Source organism: Botrytis cinerea, chromosome 13 (genome assembly GCF_000143535.2).
Source record: "Botrytis cinerea B05.10 chromosome 13, complete sequence".
Lineage (NCBI taxonomy): Eukaryota > Fungi > Ascomycota > Leotiomycetes > Helotiales > Sclerotiniaceae > Botrytis > Botrytis cinerea.
The window spans coordinates 930,749-954,295 of record NC_037322.1 but is presented as its reverse complement, the minus strand read 5'-3'; the positions used below and the strand labels follow the sequence as shown (position 1 = coordinate 954,295).

At 43.2% G+C, this 23,547-nt stretch overlaps 6 protein-coding genes across 6 annotated transcripts; 2 read left to right on the top strand and 4 right to left on the bottom strand.

The window, feature by feature from the left end:
- Nucleotides 1–644: 644 nt before the first annotated feature.
- On the bottom strand, nucleotides 645–3,150 carry BCIN_13g02770 (hypothetical protein). Its single transcript, XM_024696755.1, has 3 exons — nucleotides 2,731–3,150; nucleotides 1,901–2,658; nucleotides 645–1,838 (listed from the first exon to the last, which is right to left on the bottom strand). The coding sequence occupies exons 1-3, from the start codon at nucleotides 3,074–3,076 to the stop codon at nucleotides 837–839; spliced, it is 2,106 nt and encodes a 701-aa protein (XP_024552568.1). The 5' UTR covers nucleotides 3,077–3,150; the 3' UTR covers nucleotides 645–836.
- A 741-nt stretch (nucleotides 3,151–3,891) lies between these two features.
- Nucleotides 3,892–6,298, bottom strand: BCIN_13g02760 (hypothetical protein). The gene is made up of 3 exons (XM_001555192.2): nucleotides 6,008–6,298; nucleotides 5,857–5,948; nucleotides 3,892–5,753 (listed from the first exon to the last, which is right to left on the bottom strand). Exons 1-3 carry the CDS (start codon nucleotides 6,209–6,211, stop codon nucleotides 4,154–4,156), a joined length of 1,896 nt encoding a protein of 631 aa, XP_001555242.2. The 5' UTR covers nucleotides 6,212–6,298; the 3' UTR covers nucleotides 3,892–4,153.
- A 1,274-nt stretch (nucleotides 6,299–7,572) lies between these two features.
- Nucleotides 7,573–9,911, bottom strand: BCIN_13g02750 (hypothetical protein). Its single transcript, XM_024696754.1, has 5 exons — nucleotides 9,563–9,911; nucleotides 9,288–9,395; nucleotides 8,971–9,189; nucleotides 8,723–8,762; nucleotides 7,573–8,675 (listed from the first exon to the last, which is right to left on the bottom strand). The coding sequence occupies exons 1-5, from the start codon at nucleotides 9,801–9,803 to the stop codon at nucleotides 7,883–7,885; spliced, it is 1,401 nt and encodes a 466-aa protein (XP_024552567.1). The 5' UTR covers nucleotides 9,804–9,911; the 3' UTR covers nucleotides 7,573–7,882.
- Nucleotides 9,912–12,107: 2,196 nt separating this feature from the next.
- Bcpex11 lies at nucleotides 12,108–13,399 on the bottom strand. Its single transcript, XM_001555197.2, has 2 exons — nucleotides 12,708–13,399; nucleotides 12,108–12,651 (listed from the first exon to the last, which is right to left on the bottom strand). The coding sequence occupies exons 1-2, from the start codon at nucleotides 13,247–13,249 to the stop codon at nucleotides 12,489–12,491; spliced, it is 705 nt and encodes a 234-aa protein (XP_001555247.1). The 5' UTR covers nucleotides 13,250–13,399; the 3' UTR covers nucleotides 12,108–12,488.
- A 130-nt stretch (nucleotides 13,400–13,529) lies between these two features.
- On the top strand, nucleotides 13,530–15,241 carry BCIN_13g02730 (hypothetical protein). Its single transcript, XM_024696753.1, has 5 exons — nucleotides 13,530–13,694; nucleotides 13,755–13,929; nucleotides 13,980–14,029; nucleotides 14,077–14,428; nucleotides 14,555–15,241. The coding sequence occupies exons 1-5, from the start codon at nucleotides 13,676–13,678 to the stop codon at nucleotides 15,192–15,194; spliced, it is 1,236 nt and encodes a 411-aa protein (XP_024552566.1). The 5' UTR covers nucleotides 13,530–13,675; the 3' UTR covers nucleotides 15,195–15,241.
- Nucleotides 15,242–16,371: 1,130 nt separating this feature from the next.
- BcatrD lies at nucleotides 16,372–21,634 on the top strand. The gene is made up of 8 exons (XM_001555199.2): nucleotides 16,372–18,020; nucleotides 18,075–18,478; nucleotides 18,532–18,854; nucleotides 18,909–19,260; nucleotides 19,316–19,628; nucleotides 19,688–20,044; nucleotides 20,098–20,363; nucleotides 20,419–21,634. Exons 1-8 carry the CDS (start codon nucleotides 16,463–16,465, stop codon nucleotides 21,349–21,351), a joined length of 4,506 nt encoding a protein of 1,501 aa, XP_001555249.2. The 5' UTR covers nucleotides 16,372–16,462; the 3' UTR covers nucleotides 21,352–21,634.
- Nucleotides 21,635–23,547: the final 1,913 nt, after the last annotated feature.

Genomic DNA, 23,547 nt, shown 5'->3' with positions numbered 1-23,547 from the left:
GTTGTTAGAGTAATACTCGCCCTACCTTTTAGATCCTGCCGTCATTTACTAACTACGGTATTCTTTGTGTGTATAGAAGAGCTAGGTTCGGGGAATGAAATAGTGGGAGGTGTGGGGAAACAGGTGGGTTGGAGGAGAGGTGTGGAGGGGTTTGGGGAATGGAGAAGGGGCATTCTGATGCGATAGCAGATATGGCGGAGAAACTTGGGAATTGGGAATTAGAGAAATTATGGGGAAGGGGAAGGGGGTACGGTAAGGAAAGTAGTATAGCTAGGGATATTTAGAGATGGGAGAAGAGGACGTGGTTTTGTAGGGTTTGTGATCTCTTATTTCGTGGAGAGAGGGTTAGAAAGGAGTTTGTATATGCGTGGCAACAGAGATGGAGAGATATTCCGCCAAGGGAAGGATCGGGGGTAGTAGGGGGAGGAGGAGGAGGAGGAGGAGGAGGAAAAAGAAGAAAATCTGAGCTTGTAGGTTGGCTCTGAGTGAATTCATTCATTATTGAAAATCCTTCGTTTCCATGTGATCTGACGTATAGGTGGACACTGATTTTTTTGTAGAATCATGGATCTGAATGGCTTTGGTTGTTTAGATGTTCACATTTATTTCAGTGTTCAAAATCATTTCATAGACACCCCGGGTTTTGAAACCCATTTTTTATTTTTAAAGGCTGGCGGATGAATTAGATTGCTAAATCTAAAGTGCTTCGATATTCCAAACAGCTTTAGTGTTCTCCTTTACCACCTCAACTCCTTAAATGAAACAAAATTTGCAGTTCAAATAAGTATAGACGGTAATATCATTTTTACCAGCCAATCCACCGCAGGGAAGACATCCTATATTATCGTAATCTCTCTGAAGTTTCTAGATTCTCTTTTGAAGACCGGTAAACCATCCTTTGTCTGTTCAAAATTACCGAGAGTGGATAGAAATGGATTTTCTATGGAGTATTTTTCGCTGTGGTTAATTTCGACTGGAATCAATCTAGAGTGTACCATCAACAGTCCCACACGGCGATATTCATTTTTAGTGACATCGACGCACTCGAGGATAAGGCCGCGGAGAAATAACATCTCACCTCGCAAACGTAGATAGAGAGGCACACAGCATATCTGATTCGTTGAAATCTCAGTTCTCATGTTGGCACTATTCTCGAATATGGTTGCAAATGTGGGTTTGCCATTGAAAGTGACATTGTGTAGTTCTGATTCTTCGTCATAGTCTAAGACTTCAAGATCGATCGTTTGTCCCAGAAGGGTTAGATGACCGCCTTGGACTTGACCAAATTCATCTTCACCGACAAGATCTATGACCACTTCGAGGGTCTCTACCAGCGGATCAACTGAATCAGAGATTTCCGGACCGGTAAGATGAACCTCCCCGTCGATTGAAGCCCAAGACCATGATGGTGCTCGATATCCCATCGATGGAATGACAGTTTTGTCACTCCACCATGATAGCTGTAGTACAAGACTAGCTTCCCAGAGACCAGCTAGATATCGACATCTCATCAAGGGCTGTAATTCCCTTGCTATGGCGGAGATTGCAATGAGCTTGTCGGAGCCTTTACTTAATTTTCCTCTTGTATAGGCAGATACTGTTGATTTCCAAATTCGAAAAGCACCGGCTAAGCGCTGGCGTTCTTGTGACTGTGTCTCTGTCTCTAAATCTAGATCAATGAGATACTGGTCCTGATTTTGATAGGGGCTTAGGGTTTTGAATTTCGTTACTTCCCCTCCTGGAATTCCAAATGGTGACGATTCTGAGGCTTGTAACTCTGCAAATTCCCAAAAGAGCTGTCTGTCTGAGAAATGGATAACTCGCGGGCTGAGAAGGCGCTAGATTATCTTCTTAGAATAGCAGACTAAGTGGGTATATTCGTCTAGTACAATGTACATACCTCTTGAACAACCCAAGAGCGCTGGTTTACAGGAGCAAGCTCAATGCCCCCGTCCCAGTCTACAATGTCTTCAATGTCATAATAACCTAGTAGAAGTGTAGGGCTAGAATCTTCTGGCAAAGGGTTGAAGTTGGGTATTGATTGTTTGCTGGAGCCAAGAAAGCATATTTGATTCCGAAAAAATTCTACTCTAGTGGGCAGACAGATGTCCGAATCACGATCAAAGAAGCATCCCACAGTATCATCGATTGCCGCTGTGGCGGTAATAGTACACTTGGAATATTTATATACCGTACTCATGAGTGATGCCTCCTTGCGCCAATCATCTTGACAGTCTTGTAGAATGCACAGAGAATCGATCCATATATATTCCAGCCCAAGCTTTTGGCAGCTAACAATTGCCTGATCAAATGTTCTCATGGATTTAAGGTCGGGCATTCGTCGTGTCCATGAACTGATATTCTCGCTTGTCAAGACTAATCTCTGGGTCTCTGGAATGTTACCCCAACAGTGAGATAATGTGGCGTACTCTACCCCTGTGGGGATATTTCCCATATTCCGCAAACACAAAACTAAATCATCGGTACTTCTAATGCGAATTAAGCGACTCGGTGTCCATTCTTCCAACGAAGGAGGGCGAAGGCGCTCACAGTTTCGATGCGAGCTAAGACATGTCTTTAGCCAATGATTAGCAAGTATAAAGCAAGCATCGGAGCCTGTATTGGTAGTTTCGTGGTAACCAGGTAGCAATAGTCGATCTAAAACCACCATCAGTAGGTGTCATGCACACAGGCGTCAGACTGTGACGAATGTGGGAATCCATAGGATACCTTGAGAAGAATAAACCGGCCAAAGACAAATCCAGAAACGCCACTCAAGTTCCTTGGCAGTGGAAATCGAGAAAGAACCCAGTGAATTACTTTGTAGGTATAAAGACCACTCGAATTCCAATCTGAAAGCTACAAGTTTATCATCATCCATATCAAGAACTTCGTCACGTATCTGTGCCCACACTTTCTTGCAAAAAACACAGCCTATGTCAAGCGCCCTCTTCAAGGCATTATAAGTAGCATGGTGTTCGAATCGTCCCTTAAGTTCACTTCCTTCTGGGAGTTTATCTTTCACCTGAACCTTTGACAATGTTCGAAATAATTCTGTACAAATGTCACAGATCATCGTAACAGGAGACTTATCCTTAATGATTGTAATGAGATGAATAAATACAAGAATAAAATGCGGGGTACAATACCTTTTTTATGTCAGGCATACTATGGTGTATTGAATAAGTTGTGTCGCACCGCCTTCGCTAGCCAGGATCAGTTTGTGTGGGCAGAATGATTCTATTGGTGGCAAAACAAAAGGGTGTAACATAACTTATTCCATATACCATACCATAGTACACACACGTCTAACGTGTATTCTGAACAAGTCTTTGACGGAGAGCTTCTCTATCCGTCCAATGAGGAATGGGTCCCATATCGTTACTTCGTTTTTCGTATGCAGTCGACCATATCAGATGTTCCTTAAGCCACAAGAAAATATCGTGATAATTCATACAAAGTGCCAATGTCCACCAGACACGAACATGGAACCGTCGCCCACGAATTTTCTTGTCTCTCAATCGCCTCTGTGAAGCAACAACACAGGAGTTAGACTTTGGGCACCTACCCGTGTATTGATTTCGTGACGGAAGATCAAGTTCAACTCCTCTCACTCTTATCTCTGCACCACGAAAAGTTCATCCCTCTCAGCCCCTTATTCAAACCTTGCTATTGGAAGATCGAATATTGACATACTAAGCTGAAAGCAAGAAAAGCTATCAGCAGAGATATCAGCCTAATTTCAATGCGTATACGAGTGATAAGCAAGCAATCATCATCGTTTTGAGGCTCTTTATCAACCGCCAAACCAAAATGATAGGATAATCAAATGTCTTGCTATCAAAATTCTAGAGCAGAAATTCTTTTTCAGTCCAGTACAGCTCAAACGAATGACGTTTAACGAGAGAAATGGGGGATATATATATGTCCATTCATTAGACCAACTCATTGTTTTATTTCATTTCCGTCCTGTTTCCGTCACAAATAACCTCCATTCGTTATTACCATGTCCATTCATTAAGTTTCAAACGCCAATTCCTCCATCAATACCCTGTCATTTATCTTATTCCATTTGTTTCCCCACTCATACATTTCTCATACATACAAAGAGACATCATACACATATCATGACCCTCAAAAATTACCGCTTCATTTATCTCGACAAAGGACTAACCGGACTAATCGGACTCACAATCCCATCTCTATCCGAACCAACTCCCCCATTATTCCCAAGAAATCCTCTAATTCTTCTCTCCGCCTCTTTAACAGCAGCACTCTCATCCGCCCCTCTCATTGGACTTCTAAAACTCTTGAATTGAGACGCCTGAGACAACATTGAGGTTGGTGGTGGAGGAAATGATGTTTGCGGAGCTTGATATGAAGATGAAGGTGTATTATATGAAGATTTTTTATATGGTGATCCAGGATTTGAAAAGTTATATACATCTGATCCTTCTCTTTGAAGCGAGTTTTTTCTTGCAGGGTAGTAGGTAGAAGAAGATTGAGGTATCGCACCAAAGTCCGAGCTCGAATGTGAGAATGAATCACTCCTCGGAATCGTAACTACTTTTGCCATCCCTCTAAGAGCTGTAGGACTTGGTGGCTGTGGTGGTGTTTGTGTCTCTCTTTCTTTGAATACGGGAGTTCCGGAGTCTAAAGGAAAAGGGCCGCGTTCGCGTTCTCGGTCAAAAGATGAAGATAGAGCTGATGAAGATGGAATGCCTGAACTCTCCGTTGTGATGGTCTTGATAGTTGAAGCACGTGGATATGAATGATTAGTGTGGGCAACACTAGCAGGAGTTTTAGGATCTGAGTTGTGGTTATTAATTGCCGAATCCGGACCTACAGCCAAAAAGCCGACTTCGCGTCCTGGGTGATTTTGTGGTCGGTGTTGGCTTTTGGTCGATGAGATTCCAGTTGCTGCAGTGGAAGGAATGATTATAGGTCTGTGAGCCACTTCGCTCCTGTTTGTAATTGTCGTTCCGCTTGGACTGGTGTTACGCTGTGAGGCAGACTTCAATGTACCTGGACCTTCGTAGCCAGGCAACTCAGCGACACTATCTCGTGAACGTTTGGCTTTCAGGCGATACCAAAAACGATTGGATTTATTCTTGACAGTGGAAGCTGTGGTATCCATCCATGTATTAGGATGAGTAGGTGGTGGTGGGAAAAATGGAAGAATAGATCCGTCTGGATCAACTTTTTCGGATGACGAATACCGACGTCTGTATCGAACAACGAAGAAAATGAAGAGACCAGCCAGAGCAGCAACACCTATAGAAACAGGAACAGCGATCACAATCCTTTTATGGGCACTGGCTGTGAAAGTCGGAATCTGTGTCGGGGTTTCTGTAACAGGTTGAGTAGAGGCAGTGGGCGTTGGTGTAAAGAATATAGTTGTTACGGGAGACGAAGGCAAAGTAGTGGCTGAAATAATGGGTGTCAAAGGAATAGTTGTAACAAGCACACCATCCGTTGGATTGTGAATTACCCCAGAAGTTGTAATCTGAGCGGATGACAGAGAGCGGACGTTAGCCATACCCAGAGATACTTGATCTTGCGTTTCATCTCGAATTACAGAATCCGGTCCATCTGTGGTATTGCACGCCGCATTTGCAGCGCTGATAGAAGGGCTGAAATCTCTACCCGTCATATTCGTGAGAGAGAAACGAGGTGAGAAATTTGTGAGAACTGGAATGGAGGTTGATGGATAGTTCGTCATGCTTATAGGATTTGATTGAATACCGAAGAAGCTGATATTTGTTAAATCAACTGATCCATGTGACACGAAAACAGTATGACCATTTATTCGAACTGATGTACCGAATTTCAGAAGCTGCGAAAGTGATTGCTTACTAGGAATTGTTTGCATTGGGTCCGATGTTTGAATTGAGATGTATAGTTGCATTATACTTTCCAACGGGAATGACCCATTCATTCAAAATTTGCTATGCAAACATCAGCAACTTACTCAGAATACTTTTCGAAGCAGAGCATTCCCACATACCATAGCATTATTACTTCCGGTGAACAAAACTAACAAATGACTACCCATCTCCTCGATCAAAAGCGCATTTCCATCTTCCCTCCACCATAGAGTGACATCTCCCGAGCCCAAGGTGGCTCCTGGGTAGGGCCATGTAAAAGCAACATCTGCCTTGATACACCTCAGAAGAACGCAAAATACAAGGAGGGAGACTAGACGTTGCATCTTCAAGTGAAGTCTTCCTTAGAACTACAAATATGCATTTTCCGAAGGAACACTTGATGAGCCAGAAAAATTGCCAGGAGTAAAACCAAACAAAAATAAAACAAATCCCTTGGAACAAGATCATCTTTATTAGATGTCCCGCAAACATACTCGCATATCTATCATGCAAGGAAAGATATATTTGTGTAATATAAACGGACGATACCACGCCACCACAGATACTACCACACCAAATGAGAAGCAAAAATAATCGTGCCGAGCGAGAAGGCAGTAAGTGGTCACATACGATTGCTGTTCCATGAATACTGTTGGCCCTTGCATATACTGACAGCTGTGCCGCTCAGCCTCGTCAATTTTAAGAATCTTCATTTGTTGGACCGAGGCAACTGCGCCTCTTCCCGCCGCTAATGTGGTCAGATTGTACTGCATGTTATTGAAAAAAAATGTAAGAATGATAAATAGATATGTAGATTAGATGTAAATGTTTTTTTGTTGGAGAAAAGTGTTACGATGATAAAGATCTGTAACGTCATCTGGGCTTTCTTCACTTGAGAATCTTTAGCAAATGAAGAAATGTGTGTTATTGAAATCTTGCAACTTTACAATCGCTATATTCGTTTAGAAAACTTAGGATGGTTCTGAAATTCAATAAAAAGAGTATTTTGAATTGGGTATCAAACTCAACATAGTTAAATGAGAGCGAAGGATGAAGAAGGTTGTATTGAAGCTGCGCTGTAACATTCAAAAGAAAAATCCTTCATTGTGATCAAGCTCCAAGGATAGCATAGTTTTATGTAGTACGATGGTACATTAACCAGGGAAAAAAAACTTCCAGTACGTACCTATATGGAAGTGTGCCATTCAGGATTCATCAAACACGGAACGGAAAGGGTTTAAAAATATACCCGCACGTTTTTGAAAATCGTTTTCTATACAGGATATCTGGCTTTTTGGCTGGCTCGAAAATTTGGTTGAAATGAAGATTATACTTTACTTGCTTGCGACAGACATGATTGTTGATCGCGTAAAAGTTATTTAAAGATAAAGAGAGTTTAGGGAATCCACTTCATATCTCCATATCTCCCTATGGTGTAGTGTAAGATAATTGGGTACCCCCCTTGTGCTCTCGTGCGGAGTGGCCTGGGTAGGAAGGTAACACTTGCCTAACCGAGTATAGCGACTTCAATTTCGCCATTCTTACATGCAGTCTGCCCGAGTAATCCTTCGCTGCCACGAGGAGTAAATTGAAAATAGAGATCTTCATTGTAAACGAGAAGATCCATTATGTCAATGAGCAGATCCCAATATTCTTAGGATTTTCACTAAACGCAAAATTCTAGATGTTTGATGGAAGACAGCCATGCATTTTTCGTTTTCATACACCAAAAATATAAGCTCGTATCTGTGATCTAATCCGGAAACCCATTTTAGTAAACATGACTCCTTGCTGCCTGTGGAAAAGTATGCTCCATTTATCAACCCGTGACACCATTGTAAATTGTCTGATTTACACTCAATCATGTGATAGACTCTTACACCAGAGCGCCATCTGTTCAAAATCTTCAAAATCACCCCAGGCGCCATCCGATGAACAGACATGAATTGAGGCACCGAAGTGTGCTATATGGCAGCTCTGATAGATGTTAAGTTGCTTCGTGCATCATGTATCTCTCAAGTTCTTTCTATTCTCCAAAATCTTGCTCCTACCCCTATCAATCCACAAGCAGCACTAACTCCGGTGAAGACAATCACCGCTCCATACTCGGTGCCATAACCGCCTCCCATGCCCCCAAAGCCTCCATATTGAACCAGCCATTCAGTAACTGGCCCACATACCACACTTCCCACTCCTCTTCCCGCGCTAAATAGACCCATCAATACACCAAAGCCAGCGTTGCTATCTGCGCGTTGGACCTCTCTTATCATACCTGCCCAAATAGCACTCCATCCTCCCGCAAAAATTCCATAGATGATGGTGAATATAATGAGAGATGGAAGGGAAGCTGAAAGACCCCACAGCATGAATACAGATAGAGTAGATAGAATAGAAGAGAGAAGAACGACGGTAGTTATATGTCTGATATCCGAAAGATGACCTAGCGAAATGGCTCCGATCACGGAAAAGGAATTCAGAAGTGCGATTAGTAACGTTCCAAGCACAGGAGAGAACGAAAGCGAAGCGCTATACGATGAAAGATAAATGGAAGGTGCAAAGAACCCAAGTGAGGACAAGATGTTTGCTATCTGTAGAAACCAGAATACGGGTGACCTAAGGAATGTGTAGCTTGGTTTTGAGGGTGGCTGGCTGGAATAATTTGTCGGAATCCTCGGTTTGATATAGTATATCAATGGGCAACAGAGTAGGAACAGGGTAGCAGCCCAAATGCGAAGAGTACCGCGGAATCCGCATCGATCGATAAGATATGACAGGAGAAATGGGAAAATGAGGCCTGAAGTTCCCACGCTGCCAAAGTTAGCTCGAGCTTTGGGCTAATGATATTCGATGCTTACCCTGACCACATAACACCAAGTGCGAGACCCTTTCGCTTGACTATCACACAGTTAGTGGAATGTGAGTAGAAACTACTTTTAGAGTGAGGTGATGAAGCAACGCGGTAGTGCGAAATTTGGGAAGATCAAGCGAATTTGAACAATATGAAGACGCGATTTCTTAACCAGAGTTGAACATCCTGGTACATTGGAAAAATCAAATATGCTTGGATCTTAAACCAAAATTGACGAAAGAAATATTTACGTACCAAACCATTGATCAAGATAGAACATTGTTGGGGAGTACAAAAGGCTGCCTCCAATAGCATATAGGAAGCCTTGAGTAACAATGAGGTGCCAAACTTCTGTGGCGAAGCTAGCTGCAACTAGCGCTATCAATACAATAACAAGGCCCACTATTGATGAAAGCCTGCGAATTGGTGGGAACGTCTCCAGAACGTAGAGGGAAATGGGTGCAAACAGGTACACTAATGATACCTTGTAAGTACTTATTAAGAAGCGGAACCAAAGAGGTGGTGGGATGATCTTGTAGAAGCATCGAAATAAGATAGACATTTTCACATACTGATTCCCGTAGCACAAGTTCCTATAACGGCTATACCGCTTGCATGTTCATCGAATGGCGAGTGAGTAGAGTAGTACGTCTGAAAAACTCCGAAAGCGAACGGAAATCCTATTTATTTGTTAGTTGACATGAGAGACTCAGCGCATCTTTGACGTGTCTCTAACAGATCATACAAATTTCTAGAAATTTGATAAAGATGGTGATTTTCAGTGATTTTCAGTGCTGCCCAGAACATTGACGTGATGAGGTGGGCCTGTACGGAGATGATCGCTTACCCCAGATTAATGCTTCAAATAAGAAGCAGGCAGCTAAGAACAGCCAAGCATCTCTACCTCCATCTGCTCTGGAAACATTTCCATCCGTGTTATCTGTGCCATTGATTCCTTCCTCCAAATCTCGAGTGCTTGCATTTGAAAGCGGAATTTCAAAATGTGCAAGAACCGCCTTAACTTCGGACTTCTCTGCATCAGAGTCGAAGAACTTTCTCAGAGGGAGATCAGAAGATGGATGCGCCATTGAGTGAAGGAAAATGTTAAATGATCAGAGAGCACGATTTATCTTCTCAAAGTTGCAGTATGAAATTGACAACTTGAGAAACGAGAGAAATTTTAACAGAATAGTATCTAAGCAGGTGGCACAAGACTGAGTGAATATATGAAGGTGGAGATGTACGCTGAAAGAGAAGTTTGCCGCTCGGTGCGCTGTACCTTGGTTCGAGATGCATCGCACCTTCTTTTCTTGGGCAAGACTTTCTGGTCATATACTTGTGATCACCAACATGATGGTTACGCAAGCTTCAATTTTCTAAATTTGGTAACCAGACGCCTGCATGATCCGAATTGTAATCTCCCGTCCGAATTTGATAACGGTTGTGAGTTGTAAGTGAATTCCGGTAAAGATCCCAGAGATACAAGCGATCAACTTCTTTACCTTGAATCTACCTTCTGCTGCAATGTATCGATCTCCGTTCAGTAAATTAGGTTTCGAAGTCTGGCTAGCAATCTCAATGCGATCAGGAAATACGGCTCTAGCCGAAAAAGATAGCGGTGTAACTTGAAGACAGGCCATTTTCTATCCCTTTGATCACTGATCCCGTTGAAAAATTTACCAGATCATGCCTAACTACAGGAACAAATTCCGTGGTCTGACCAGGTGATCACTCGGTCCGTGTATGAATGACACCAAATACCGAGTGGGCAGTGTTGAGTGCAAGGCTTCAGTCCAGTAGATTTTGAGAGAGAATACCGGTAGAATGGTTCGCCAAGAATTCTAGCAAGTTTGGCAACTAGATCTTCGCAAGCAGGGCAATCTTTAATGGATAAATTCCGTCATCTAATATTGGAGGATCTTGCCGCCAAAGCTTTGTTGACATTTGATTGGCGTTCCATACTGCATGGTACGCTGCAAGCCAGTGGGAGTCGAGTTGGAAATAAGACTCCCACTCATGTACGAGTAGATTGCTCTAGATGCAAGATGAATGGATGACACCATTTTAGCTACATGACTTCGGTCAGTGATTGTTTTCCGCATGAAATACTATAGCGTCATTCAGTACCAACACGCCGCAGCTGAAAAGTTGCATTTTTGCTCACCAAGTATTTTAGTGGACGCTCTTTCTTCAGTGGAAGTTCCATGCAGCGGGGAAGTATGACTACCCGTCGCTCCCGCTGGTTGCCATACGGGCTTGCCCTAGCCTAACGTCGAACTTCCAAGAAGAGACTGTTCTTATCAGGTTGCCGATCGTTCATATGACAAGCTTCGTCCAATAACAATACGGACCCGTGTACTTTGCCTGTTGGTTGGCTGTTGGTTGTTGATTGCTAGTATCATGCACGGTTAATACTACTCTGTGGGTCTGGATTCTAAGTCCCCGGCTATGATACTCCACAAGCGGAATTCGGCATATCTCGAGAGGTTGCCGGGCTGCAATATTGAAGAATTTCCGAAATATAATACCAACAACGCTAGCAGTTTCAAACGCAAGTGCCTTGCACTCATTCCGCCTTCGATGAGCGGGTGGACATTTAGATACGCCTTACCAATGGAAAGATTTGCTTTAGAGTAGCTATCGTACTCGGTATGTAGGTATGAGGCGCCTTGAAATGAATATCGGGCCGACATGAGAAGATCATACGGCATGGACTCGGTCTTGAGATTAGAAAATGTTGACTTGCTGATTTTGGTCGCACGCTCTCAAGGGACAACTTTCATCGACATTCAAAATGCTTTGACTTGATTCGGGCTTTCCGTCATGTCGGAAACTGATTATTCAGTGAACTTTCCGGTATTGAATGTCCAGAAGGTTCAAATCTTCAAGGATAATGTCGAATTTAGATGCTATTTGAGGCCGGAATGTTTGCCTTCAAGAGATCTTACGGAAGAGGCTCGGTGTATTGTCCAAGAGGGCAATTTCAGTCACATTGTGATTGATCGGGGGTGTAAGTTGTTGCTACGCGGTTGTAGCCAATAGGAGCATTTCAAATTGCCAAGAATTATATTACTGCCTGCATTAGCATGTGCCTTACGAGTTATGCCGGGGTGAAAGAATACCTCGGCCATGGGTTATATCCAATACTAAATCGTCGGTCGGCCCAACAGCCTTTGGATAGCATCTGTTTACCGAAAATGTTATTAGCACTCGGTGGATGAATATCATCATAGCTGCCGGTGTTTATTGGAAAGGCAGCCAACCCCTCGTCCATCCGTCAGATATGGCTTGATTGGTTTCACACGGGGACGGGAAGTTCGACGAAAAAAGACACTGCTATATTAAAAGCTCATAGAACCAGGGCTAGTAGAAAGCATATTTTCCAGAGAGATGCCACCGTTCAACATTCAGTTTCTGTCAACAAATAAATTGGACGGGGCCTCCGTGATTAAACAAAACATAATCAAGCAAATTTGTCATAGAGAATCTGAAGGAAAATGGGTTAGGAACAATCGGGTAAGGGCTTTCTAACCATTTTATACAACTCTCGGTTATGAACTCCGGTGAACTCTGGTCCCTCATCGTGGTCTTTTATTCCATGAGATCGATTCCAGACTACTTAAACCTACAAGGTTGCAATGCCAGTGATCCAATCTTGTACGTACAATCTTATCATCCGTGGCCAATCTGATAGTCCGGAAGAGAGCTGCTTGTCAAGTCTTGCGAATATTCATACGCTCTCCTGATTTTGAAACACCTAACCGGCAAATTATTTAAGCAGTCTTCTTCCATGTACCATAAACACCGATCAAACTGCTCAGAGTTCCTGCCAATCCAACAATACCATCATCGAAGTTAGCCAAGCCGATTGCCGAACTTGGGATTGTGAGATCGCAGAGATCTGATAAGAGTTGCATATTGATCGCAGCACGCTCCCTATACCGAGAGATTAGCAATAAGCCTGATACGGATATATGTGAGGCTCAACCTACTTTTCGATTCTCTTACTAGTCACAACACTTTCTCCATCTTTCTTATCAATTTTTGCAGACTGTTGTCGTAGGTTATACAAAGAGTACATCCCCGACGCTGTGCTAAACAACAGTCCCATCAACCAGAACCTATAGGCTTCCTTCTGTATCCTCTTCGTCGACGGGCTCTTCCTGATGCCCGCAGCATCCAACACCGTGAACGCATCAAAAGTTAAATAACCTGCATATCCCAATTGCCTTCCCACAGCACAGTACTTGATTACCGGGTCAAGGCTTTTAGAATCCGCAGCGGTAGCAGCTGCTTTCAAATGTTCGACATTCTTTCCAAAGCGCATTAATTTGCGCGCGAGTCCGAATTGTTTTTTGATGGCCTCGTAAGGCGCAATTTCACTAGGAGTTCCATTGGTGCGAAGGAGATACCAGGCGTAAAATCTGGAGAAGTATTGAAGGGTTCGGAGAAGCTTATCGCGACCAACGGTTGTTGCGACAAATTTGAGGTAGTGCGCAACAGATGGGTGGTAAACTAGAGTGTCGGCAACCATCTTGTTAATCTGAGCTATGGAATTAGGAAATAGAAGGAATGTATCGAGAAAGTAAGAACAGAGATGTTAGATTATAAGGTTGAAAATGAAAAGGGCGTTTGAAGGCATGAGATGACGAGATAGATGGCTTGTGAAAGGGATATGGCTATCTTAATGCCTCGGTAGTATGGGGAATCCTAGGCCCGATGAGTTAATAAGCCGAAGTCTAATTTTAAGGCACTCACACAAACATCATGGCTAGAGGGAGGCGAGTCACGTTTTATGAAACTTCATTAGGCAAGACTGCTAACCTACCCTAGGCACCTAATAATTACTGATAACCATCTTCACGTTCTTTTGGCCATGCCGAAAATCTGAATTAGATCCGACTTTATCTTATCTTCTTCCTCCTTTGCTCCTTTCACTACAATCACAGCACATTCCAAGATGCCCGAAATCGCGGAGGGTAAAACCACCAGCTCATCTCCATCACCAGCTACTGTGAAATACTGACTTAACCTTGCAGTTGCGCGAGCTGTGCACTACATACGAAAAAGTCTTGTTGGCAAAACATTGGCGGTTGTTAAGGCCCAGGATGATGCCAATGTCTTTGGAAAGGTCGGAACAAGTGCTGCCGAATTCCAAAAGGCATTGACTGGTAAGAAGGTTGAAGGTGCTGGACAGCAAGGAAAATACTTCTGGTTGGGCCATTCTTGATGCTTCAAAGTTGAATACTAAGTTGTTTTGACAGGATGATTATGTCCTCGCCACCACATCCAGTGTTCCACTTTGGCATGACGGGTATGAAGCAGTTGAAATTATCTCTTGACAAGTGCTGAAAATCTCAGGATGGTTTCATATTCGAGGGCAAGACTCTTACTATTATAGGTCGAAAAATGAGGACGAAGAGGAAGTCTGGCCACCGAGGTTCTCGAAATTCTCACTACAAACAGCTGGAGAACCAAAGGTTGAGGCTGCGTTCACAGATTCACGTAGATTCTCAAGGATTCGACTAGTAAATTGCATCGCTGAAGCCATTCGAGACACGTCTCCACTTAAAGAGAACGGCCCAGATCCTGTTCTTGATAAAGACATCTTGACAGCTGAGTGGCTCGAACAAAAACTGAACAAGAAGCAGGTGCCTATAAAGGCATTATTGCTTGACCAAGCGAACATCAGTGGAATTGGAAATTGGGTTGGGTCAGTCACTCTTACATTCACCTCAATCCGATTGTTCGACTACGAACTATCCAAAATGCCATTATTGTTTCACTCCTGGTTGCCAAATCCACCCTCAATGTCCAATTATGCTAACATAACTTGAAGCGATGAAATACTCTACAATGCACGACTTCATCCCGAGCAATATAGTAACACGTTCACCTCCGAAGAGATCAAGCGATTGCATACTTCGATGATGTACATTTGTCAAACAGCAGTAGACTTGTTGGCAGATTCATCCAAATTTCCTGATAACTGGATGTTCAAGCATCGATGGGGGAAGGGGAAGAAAGACGGCCCGGCAGCATTACCGAACGGGGAGAAAATCACCTTTCTTACCGTTGGGGGAAGAACTTCTTGTGTGGTGCCAAGTGTACAGAAGAAAACGGGTGCCGTTGCTGGTGATATGAAGAAGAGAAGTACGTCGAGTGATAGTGGGGATGTTAAGGATGTTCCAGTGAACAAGCAAAGCTTGAGGAAGAGGAAGGCTGCCGTGGCTACGAAATCAGAAGAAACTGATGAAGATATCACAGAACGCAAGAAGGTGAAAGCGAGATCTCGAAAACCCATTCAGGTCAAAGAAGAGATTCTAGATGATGATGCGGGGGACATTTCCATAAAAGCAGGCAAGCTGACTAAGGAGAAGACGTCAAAATCTACCGAATCAAAAGCCACAGAAGATATTGCAGCAATTCGACCGACACGCAGATCCAGCCGTCAGACAAAGCCTGTTGTACCCCTTTGAAATAAGGGTACTTACTGTAGTATAATTAATGACTGATATATTCTCCAACTCCTTAAAATCTGGGGAGACATTATGTTTTTGCGTACGAATCTTTACTCTATTTCTCCATACCATAAATGATTGCTTATCCTTCACGGGTCCATTCCCAAATTCTTAACCTTGTTGTCACCGGAATGGCGGTGTCCAGCTCCAGACAACAACAACAACAACAACAACAATGGAGGAATTCTTTGCTCATCAAAACAGAAAATTGATCATTTAATATTATTATGTTCACTGCGGAATATTGCCAATGCATTGGCATCCATCATAGTACTAGTCAAGTGTGCGGAGTGTGAGCCTCTAATCAGAAAGTTTCCATCTCGGATGTTCGTGGCAGCCGCTAACCCCTGTACCCATAAGGAATGAGGGTTCGGGTAGGTACTAGTTATGGGATGTAGATGAAGCTCAGCAGCGTATTCGGGTCTTGGATTTGACACTCTTAGTCGTGATTAAGGAGATAAGTGTAGATAAGGCTGAATGTGACTGGGCCAGGCTCAATAAATCAATTTTCAATATGGAGCATGGCCGCATAATAAAGTGGATATTGGATGTTGAAAAAAAGCTAAAAAGAAGCTAAAGAGTAATAAGTTTCTGGATTTTGCTGTCAGTGCCACAGGTAGGTGTGAGTATAGCAAGCGAGTCCATTTCTATCATTCGGAACACGGGAACTTTTCTAGCCGTAATCCATTTTGTGTGGCGGATTCCTAGCTCCACCCCTCGTCTTGATTCACTCACGAGACTATTCATCCTTCCTAAAAATCCGCCAATCTCTCAGCTAATCTCTCATCCAATCAATACACACAAAACCTCATCCCTCTTTCGTATATACGAGCTCGAAACGAGTTTATTTTTCCAAAAGATTAACCATGCGGAATCTAGGAACTTCGAAAGCCTGCTGAGAGACCTGAAACTTCCTTCTGTTCTCCATAATTTTGTTCCTTAATTCAGCGCAAGTACTCTTTCATTCTACAGAATCATTGTCATTGGCTGTGCTCGGAAGAAGCTTACTCCTTTCTGCCCCGGACGGCGGATGAACGGTGATTGTTTGACACCCGAGCTTTCAATGTACTATGAACTTAAAGAACTCCGTCTCACTCCTGTGAGCCTTTTTGAGCAGTGTATTATTCTACAGTGAGAGAATTCTTCTTCACGCCCTTTACACCCAGGGGCATTTAATATTTTCTTAATTTTATTCAATTTGTTGTTGGTCGAAACAGCACTACAGTATGGCCACTTCGGCACCTTTTGGGGTTTTACCTCAAAGTGAGGCTGTTGCTGAGAAAGTGGAGGAGGTCGTTCAAGAAAAGACATATCAAAACATCGACCATAAGCGGAAAGACAGTGATTCAGAATCCTCGACTTTAGACTCCACGAGAGAAAGAGAAGATGCCACCATTCGAACACTTGCAAGGCAAATCACCCAAAAGTCAATGGAAGGTGCTTACGATCATAATATTAACCCATTCCTTGGATCAAATGACCCTAGACTTGATCCATCATCAGAAAAGTTCAGTTCTAGAGCATGGACAAAACATCTTGTCCACCTTCAGTCCAGAGATCCCGAAAGATATCCCAACAGGACAGCAGGAATCGCCTACAAGAATTTAAATGCTCATGGATTTGGTGAGCCAACCGATTACCAAAAGACTTTTGGTAACTACCCATTGGAAATCATCGGTATGAGCAAAAGGGTTCTTGGGCTCAGCAAACCCACCAAAATTCAGATTCTAAGAGATTTTGACGGACTTATCAGAAGTGGAGAAATGCTTGTCGTACTTGGTCGGCCTGGATCTGGATGTTCAACTTTACTCAAAACGATCTCAGGAGAGACTTCCGGATTCTTTGTTGATAGTAACACATACATCAACTACCAGGGAATACCAATGGAGACTATGCACAACGATTTCAGGGGGGAATGTATATACCAAGCAGAAGTTGATGTACACTTTCCTCAATTGACTGTAGCACAGACATTAGGGTTTGCAGCTAAGGCCAAAGCTCCTCGAAATCGCATTCCTGGTGTTACACGGGATCAGTATGCAGAGCATCTTCGGGATGTCACCATGGCTACTTTTGGACTCTCGCATACTTTCAATACAAAAGTCGGTAATGATTTTATTCGAGGAGTGAGTGGTGGTGAGAGAAAACGTGTCAGTATTGCGGAAGCTGCTGTGGGTGGAAGTCCTCTTCAATGCTGGGACAATAGTACAAGAGGTTTAGATTCTGCGACTGCATTGGAATTCGTTAAGACTCTCAGAAATTCTACCGAATTGTCTGGATCCACAGCGGTTGTAGCCATTTACCAGGCCTCTCAGTCAATTTATGATCTTTTCGATAAGGTGGCTGTACTATACGAAGGAAGGCAGATATACTTTGGTGATATTAACGCGGCGAAGACATTCTTCGTCAACTTAGGATTCGATTGCCCAGCTCGACAGACCACCGCAGACTTTTTAACTTCAATTACATCCCCAGCAGAGAGAATCGTTCGACCTGGCTTCGAAGGCAGAACTCCATACACTCCAGATGAATTCGCTGCAGTTTGGCAAAAGAGCGAGGATAGAGCGCAACTACTCCGGGAGATCGATCAGTTTGATGCGGAATTCCCCATTGGCGGACAAGCCCTTGACGACTTTAAGAATTCGAGGAAGGCAGTTCAGGCTAAGGGTCAGCGTATTAAGAGTCCATATACTATTTCACTTCCTATGCAAATCAGGTTATGTGTGGAGCGTGGATTTCAAAGACTCCGGGGTGACATGTCTCTTCTCTTGACAGGTCTTATAGGTATGTCGTAGCTCATAGATGTATATTGGCCTATTCCCTGACATTAAATTTTAGGTCAAAGTGTGATGGCTTTGATTATTGGTAGTGTTTTCTACAATCTGGCAGACGATACCAATAGTCTGTATAGCAGAGGTGCACTTCTGTTCTTTTCTATCTTGATGGCAGCATTCCAGAGTGCACTGGAAATTCTCACTCTTTACGCCCAAAGACCAATTGTTGAGAAGCACACCAAGTACGCTTTCTATCATCCAGTAGCAGAAGCTTGCGCGTCCATGTTGTGCGATATACCAAATAAAGTATTCTCAACAATCTTCTTCGATCTCGCTCTTTACTTCATGACAAATCTACGAAGAGAGCCAGGGTATTTCTTTGTGTTCTTTCTCTTCACGTTTTTGTGCACTTTGACAATGTCTATGTACTTCCGGTCTATTGCTTCACTATCGCGAAGTTTGTCAGAGGTTCGTATTATTTCCCATGCATGTTACGCTGTTCGAGGTACTAACAAGAATAGGCAATGGCACCAGCTGCCATCTTCATCCTTGCCATCGTCACTTATACTGGATTTGCGGTCCCAATTAGAGACATGCATCCATGGTTCAGGTGGATCAATTATCTCGACCCGGTCAGTTATGGATTCGAGGCTCTGATGATCAATGAATTCCATGGCCGAAAGATCCCTTGCTCGGTTTTCGTACCTTCCGGTGGCAACTACGGAAACGTCGGCGCGGATGAGAGAATTTGCTCTACCACTGGTGCCGCAGCTGGTGCAGATTACGTTGATGGTGATAGATATCTCGAAGTCAATTATGGTTACAACCACTCACACCTCTGGAGGTGAGCACTGAATTTCAGACTTATTTTCGAACCACTAGCTAATATTTCTGGTAGGAACCTCGGTGTCATGATTGCCTTCATGTTCTTGGGCCTCTTCATCTACTTGAGCGCCAGCGAATTTATATCTGCAAAAAAGTCCAAAGGAGAAGTCCTTCTATTCCGTCGTGGTCGCATACCTTATGTTTCGAAGGCATCTGACGAGGAAGCAAAGATTGATGATCGAATGACTGCTGCGACTGTTACCAGAACAAAGACTGTCCCAGATGCACCACCAAGTATTCAGAAGCAAACTGCCATATTCCATTGGGATGATGTTCATTATGACATCAAGATCAAGGGCGAGCCTAGGAAACTACTGGATGGAGTTGACGGATGGGTCAAACCTGGAACATTAACTGCTCTTATGGTAAGCTCTTTCAATGTTCAATGTTCGCGTGATCTATCTAATCAAAACCTCTTAGGGTGTCTCTGGTGCGGGAAAGACCACTCTTCTTGATGTCCTTGCCTCGCGTGTAACTATGGGAGTTGTCACCGGACAAATGCTTGTAGATGGACGACAAAGAGACATTGGTTTCCAAAGAAAGACAGGTTACGTTCAGCAACAGGATCTCCACTTGGCTACATCTACTGTTAGAGAAGCACTAGCTTTCAGTGCTATTCTTCGTCAGCCCAAAGCCACTCCACATGCGGAAAAGATTGCCTACGTTGATGAAGTTATCAAGGTTTTAGAGATGGAAGAATACGCCGATGCTATTGTCGGTGTCCCAGGTGAAGGTACGTACTCGTCTACATTCGCACTTGCTTTCTGGAAATTTTTCTCACAAGTCATCTAGGTCTTAATGTCGAGCAACGTAAACGTCTTACAATTGGTGTTGAACTCGCAGCAAAACCGGCCCTTCTTCTATTCCTTGATGAACCTACTTCTGGCTTAGACTCTCAAACAGCCTGGTCCATCTGCGCATTGCTACGTAAGCTCGCAGACAACGGTCAAGCTATTCTTTGCACAATCCATCAACCTTCTGCCATTCTTTTCCAAGAATTCGATCGTCTATTGTTCTTAGCTAGAGGTGGAAGAACTGTATACTTTGGCGAAATTGGCGAGCATTCAAAGGTCCTGACTAATTATTTTGAGCGCAATGGTGCTCATCCTTGTGGAGATCTAGCCAACCCTGCAGAATGGATGCTTGAAGGTAAGATCAATCTTTGAATTTCGTTTTTGTAGCCTTCACTGACATTCATATAGTCATTGGTGCCTCTCCAGGAGCCAGCAATACAATCGACTGGCCTGAAACCTGGAAAAATTCTCCAGAACGTCAGCAAGTCAAGTCGCACCTCGCAGAGCTAAAGACTACACTATCTCAAAAGCAAGTCGAGCATGATCCCACTTCACTCAATTCATTTGCCGCAGGGTTCGGAACCCAAATGCAGGTAGTTCTTGTTCGAGTGTTTCAACAGTATTGGCGTACTCCTCCATATCTTTACTCCAAGACTGCGCTCTGTCTGTGTGTTGTAAGTCATCTCCTCGTCTGATCCTACATGAAATCACAAGATTAATCATTAATAGGGTCTCTTCCTCGGATTTTCTTTCTATGACACCAAAACATCTCTCCAAGGAATGCAAAACCAACTTTTCGCTATCTTCATGCTCTTCACTATCTTCGGTAACCTTGTTCAACAAATCCTGCCTCACTTCGTCACCCAACGTTCCCTTTACGAAGTCCGCGAACGCCCTTCCAAAACGTACTCTTGGAAAGTCTTCATCCTCTCAAACATCATTGTTGAACTTCCATGGAATACACTCATGGCCGTCATCATTTTCGTCACATGGTACTACCCCATCGGCCTCTACCGCAATGCCGAGATGACCAATGCCGTTAATGAACGTAGCGGTCTCATGTTCGCTTTCATCTGGATGTTCCTAATGTTCACGTCCACCTTTGCCGATTTCATTATTGCAGGCATTGACACTGCCGAAAACGCCGGAAACATAGCCAATCTCATGTTTTCCCTCTGTCTCATTTTCTGCGGTGTCCTCGCTAGTCCTACTGCTCTCCCTGGATTCTGGATCTTCATGTACCGCGTCTCGCCTTTCACGTATCTCGTTTCGGGAATGATGTCTACGGGTCTCGCTAACACAGAAGTCGTTTGCGATAGCATCGAATATCTTCATTTCAATCCTCCCTCTGCTAAAACGTGTGGGGAATATCTCGGTCCATACATGAGCGCCGCGGGTGGATACCTGAATAATCCTGAAGCAATGACAGATTGTGAATTCTGCAGTATCAAAGACACGAATGTGTTTTTGGCGGGAGTAAACAGTTATTACAGTGACGTGTGGAGAAATTGGGGGTTGATGTGGGTTTATCTTGCATTCAATATCGCGGGCGCTATTGGAATGTATTGGTTGGTCAGGGTGCCCAAGGGTGCCAGTCAGGGAGAAGATAATGAAGAGGGTGCGAAAAAGGGCTGGTTCTCGAAGAAGAAGGCAGATGCTTAGACGAGCGGTTTGCAAATCCGGGATAGAATGGTGATTTGGGTCATTTCTATCTGGGGTTTTTTTATTGAATGCAATGAATGCACGAAAAGAGCGATGTGTAGAAGATTAGATTCCTTTCTCGTGGAAACACATTTTATTTGAGGGGTTGAAGTTTTAGAAGGGGAAGACATGATTGTTATGTCGTACGTATTATATCTTACGAGTATTTTTTAATGTGGCCATTAGCTTTAGAACTAGATGAAAGTACCTGCTATTAGCAGCAGGTAACGAATTGATTACTTCATTTCTGATTTGGCTGTTTATGATTGTTTTGACTGCCGAGATCTGATGTTGAAATTGAGGAGGTAATGCTTCCATGGTTTTTGATCAATTGAGCTCATGGATCAAAGTTAGTAGCCGATAGTATTCAATATGAAAATTTTGTTCTACAAGCACCCCGAGGTCTGTTTCATATGAGGTACTGTTCTTTTTTACTATATACACAATGAGATATTGTAGCTATCCAATTCAATTTCTTCTAGCACTCATTATCGTCGCTCTCCTAAAATCACATGACCTGTCGAACTTCCCGGTGATTAAATTTACTCAATCCACTCCAATATAATTGAGCAGACGCTACCTCCCTCGTCTAAAGACACAATTTTAGCATTCAAACACCATAATATGGATGGACGAAATATCATTTATAGCCGAATATTTTTTTTTACTCGATTTTGACATTGAAAAATAAACATCCAATCACGTTACCTAAATATCAAAGCAGAGTTCTCCTAAACCAAATAAATGTACACTGTAGATCTAAATCTCACTCAATCAATATCACGGTACAACCAATATGTACATGAATCCACAATCGTGCCGTTAAGCAGATGCAGCACCATCCATTCTCGGCCCACATCCATGATATACATCCCATCTCCACCGCCCGCCCCTGAAGTAGCAGTTCCACTCAAAACAACAAGTATCGTGCCATTGCCCATGAGCCAAATCATTTTGCACAACACCAATACAGACAGACAACCGTAAACGCTCAGTGCCAAAAAAAAAAAAAAAAAAAAAAAAGATGTGAATCTATTCTCTACAGGAAGATTCGCCAAAAGAACTGCCTATTACTGGAATCGAACCAATGATCTTAGCATTACAAGTGCTACGCGTTACCACTGCGCCAAACAGGCTTGAGTTAGAAGTTATCTTCTATTAGTGGATGTTGACGTGCTGAATAAATTGGTATATATTTTATTCATTTAAGGGCTGGGATGTGAACATGGGTTTCTCGTTCTCGGCACGGGCTTTGTGGAAACCTCCCACCTCCCACCTCCTTATGTTTATTAAGGGCATCAGTCGTTTTCGACTACGAAGTATTTCCTTCACCTACAGAGATCTTCATTTCACATCACGGACAGTCTACTGGTACCCTCACCGCAAGCAAGCAGGCAGGCAAGCAGGCAAGCTCACCCGAGACATAGATGGATGAATGGACTAGAATCGTGCATGAAAGTTAAGGAGTGCACATGCAATAGTATGGATGGATGGATGTATGTAGGTAGGTAGGTAGGTAGGTAGGTATGTATTCCATAATGTTTCACAGTCCTCGATCTAGATTGAAGGATCGCGATTCGCGTCTTCCGTGAGGCTTTGCTACCTACTTGGTATTTTATCTTTACTTTGGTATATATATAAAAGGGAATAAAGAATTCCATTAGTTTTTTTTTCCCCAGGGGATTAGAATCTGGAGACTTACGAGGCTGAGATTCAACGATATGGATTTTCAGGGGCGGTGGAGAATAGAATTATCAAGAGTGGTAGGTATTTATACAACTATTCTATTGCACAGCTGTATCGAACTCATAAGTAATCCTATGTATGTATGGTGAGGAAGCAATAATAAGCTGTCAAATCACTCCCGTTGCCTTACAAATTTCAACGCATAATCAACTTATGAGGTTTATATTTTATTATTTATCCTTTATTCCTCGTCCCTCGTCCCTAGACACAAAACTTAATTCCACCTCACACACACATCTCACTTCCCTACCACATATTCTGCCAAGCGGTGAGCCCCTTTCCCACGTGATCTCCATCGCAACCAAAAAGTTTTGTTGCACATCTATAAAATGCAGATATCTGCAAATTATCCGCTCTGCATCTATCTGCTCTGTATCTGCTCTCGAAAACACAAAATACATCGACTGGAAA

Bases quoted from the DNA above. Each gene is read 5' to 3' on its own strand.
- BCIN_13g02730 (XM_024696753.1), top strand. The intron at 14,030-14,076 runs GTATGAAGCAGT...TGAAAATCTCAG, and splicing joins GTTCCACTTTGGCATGACGG to GATGGTTTCATATTCGAGGG. The intron at 14,429-14,554 runs GTCAGTCACTCT...CATAACTTGAAG, and splicing joins GGAATTGGAAATTGGGTTGG to CGATGAAATACTCTACAATG.
- Bcpex11 (XM_001555197.2), bottom strand. From the start codon at position 13,249: ATGGTTGCCGACACTCTAGTTTACCACCCATCTGTTGCGCACTACCTC. The intron at 12,652-12,707 runs GTAGGTTGAGCC...CTCTCGGTATAG, and splicing joins ACTAGTAAGAGAATCGAAAA to GGAGCGTGCTGCGATCAATA.
- BCIN_13g02770 (XM_024696755.1), bottom strand. From the start codon at position 3,076: ATGATCTGTGACATTTGTACAGAATTATTTCGAACATTGTCAAAGGTT. The intron at 2,659-2,730 runs GTATCCTATGGA...TGGTGGTTTTAG, and splicing joins GCCGGTTTATTCTTCTCAAG to ATCGACTATTGCTACCTGGT. The intron at 1,839-1,900 runs GTATGTACATTG...AAGATAATCTAG, and splicing joins GCTCTTGGGTTGTTCAAGAG to CGCCTTCTCAGCCCGCGAGT.
- BcatrD (XM_001555199.2), top strand. From the start codon at position 16,463: ATGGCCACTTCGGCACCTTTTGGGGTTTTACCTCAAAGTGAGGCTGTT. The intron at 19,629-19,687 runs GTACGTACTCGT...CAAGTCATCTAG, and splicing joins TGTCGGTGTCCCAGGTGAAG to GTCTTAATGTCGAGCAACGT. The intron at 20,045-20,097 runs GTAAGATCAATC...ACATTCATATAG, and splicing joins TGCAGAATGGATGCTTGAAG to TCATTGGTGCCTCTCCAGGA.
- BCIN_13g02750 (XM_024696754.1), bottom strand. From the start codon at position 9,803: ATGGCGCATCCATCTTCTGATCTCCCTCTGAGAAAGTTCTTCGACTCT. The intron at 9,396-9,562 runs GTAAGCGATCAT...ACAAATAAATAG, and splicing joins ATTTGAAGCATTAATCTGGG to GATTTCCGTTCGCTTTCGGA. The intron at 9,190-9,287 runs GTATGTGAAAAT...AGGTATCATTAG, and splicing joins AACTTGTGCTACGGGAATCA to TGTACCTGTTTGCACCCATT.
- BCIN_13g02760 (XM_001555192.2), bottom strand. From the start codon at position 6,211: ATGCAACGTCTAGTCTCCCTCCTTGTATTTTGCGTTCTTCTGAGGTGT. The intron at 5,949-6,007 runs GTATGTGGGAAT...ATGTTTGCATAG, and splicing joins CCGGAAGTAATAATGCTATG to CAAATTTTGAATGAATGGGT. The intron at 5,754-5,856 runs GTAAGCAATCAC...AACAAATATCAG, and splicing joins CCCAATGCAAACAATTCCTA to CTTCTTCGGTATTCAATCAA.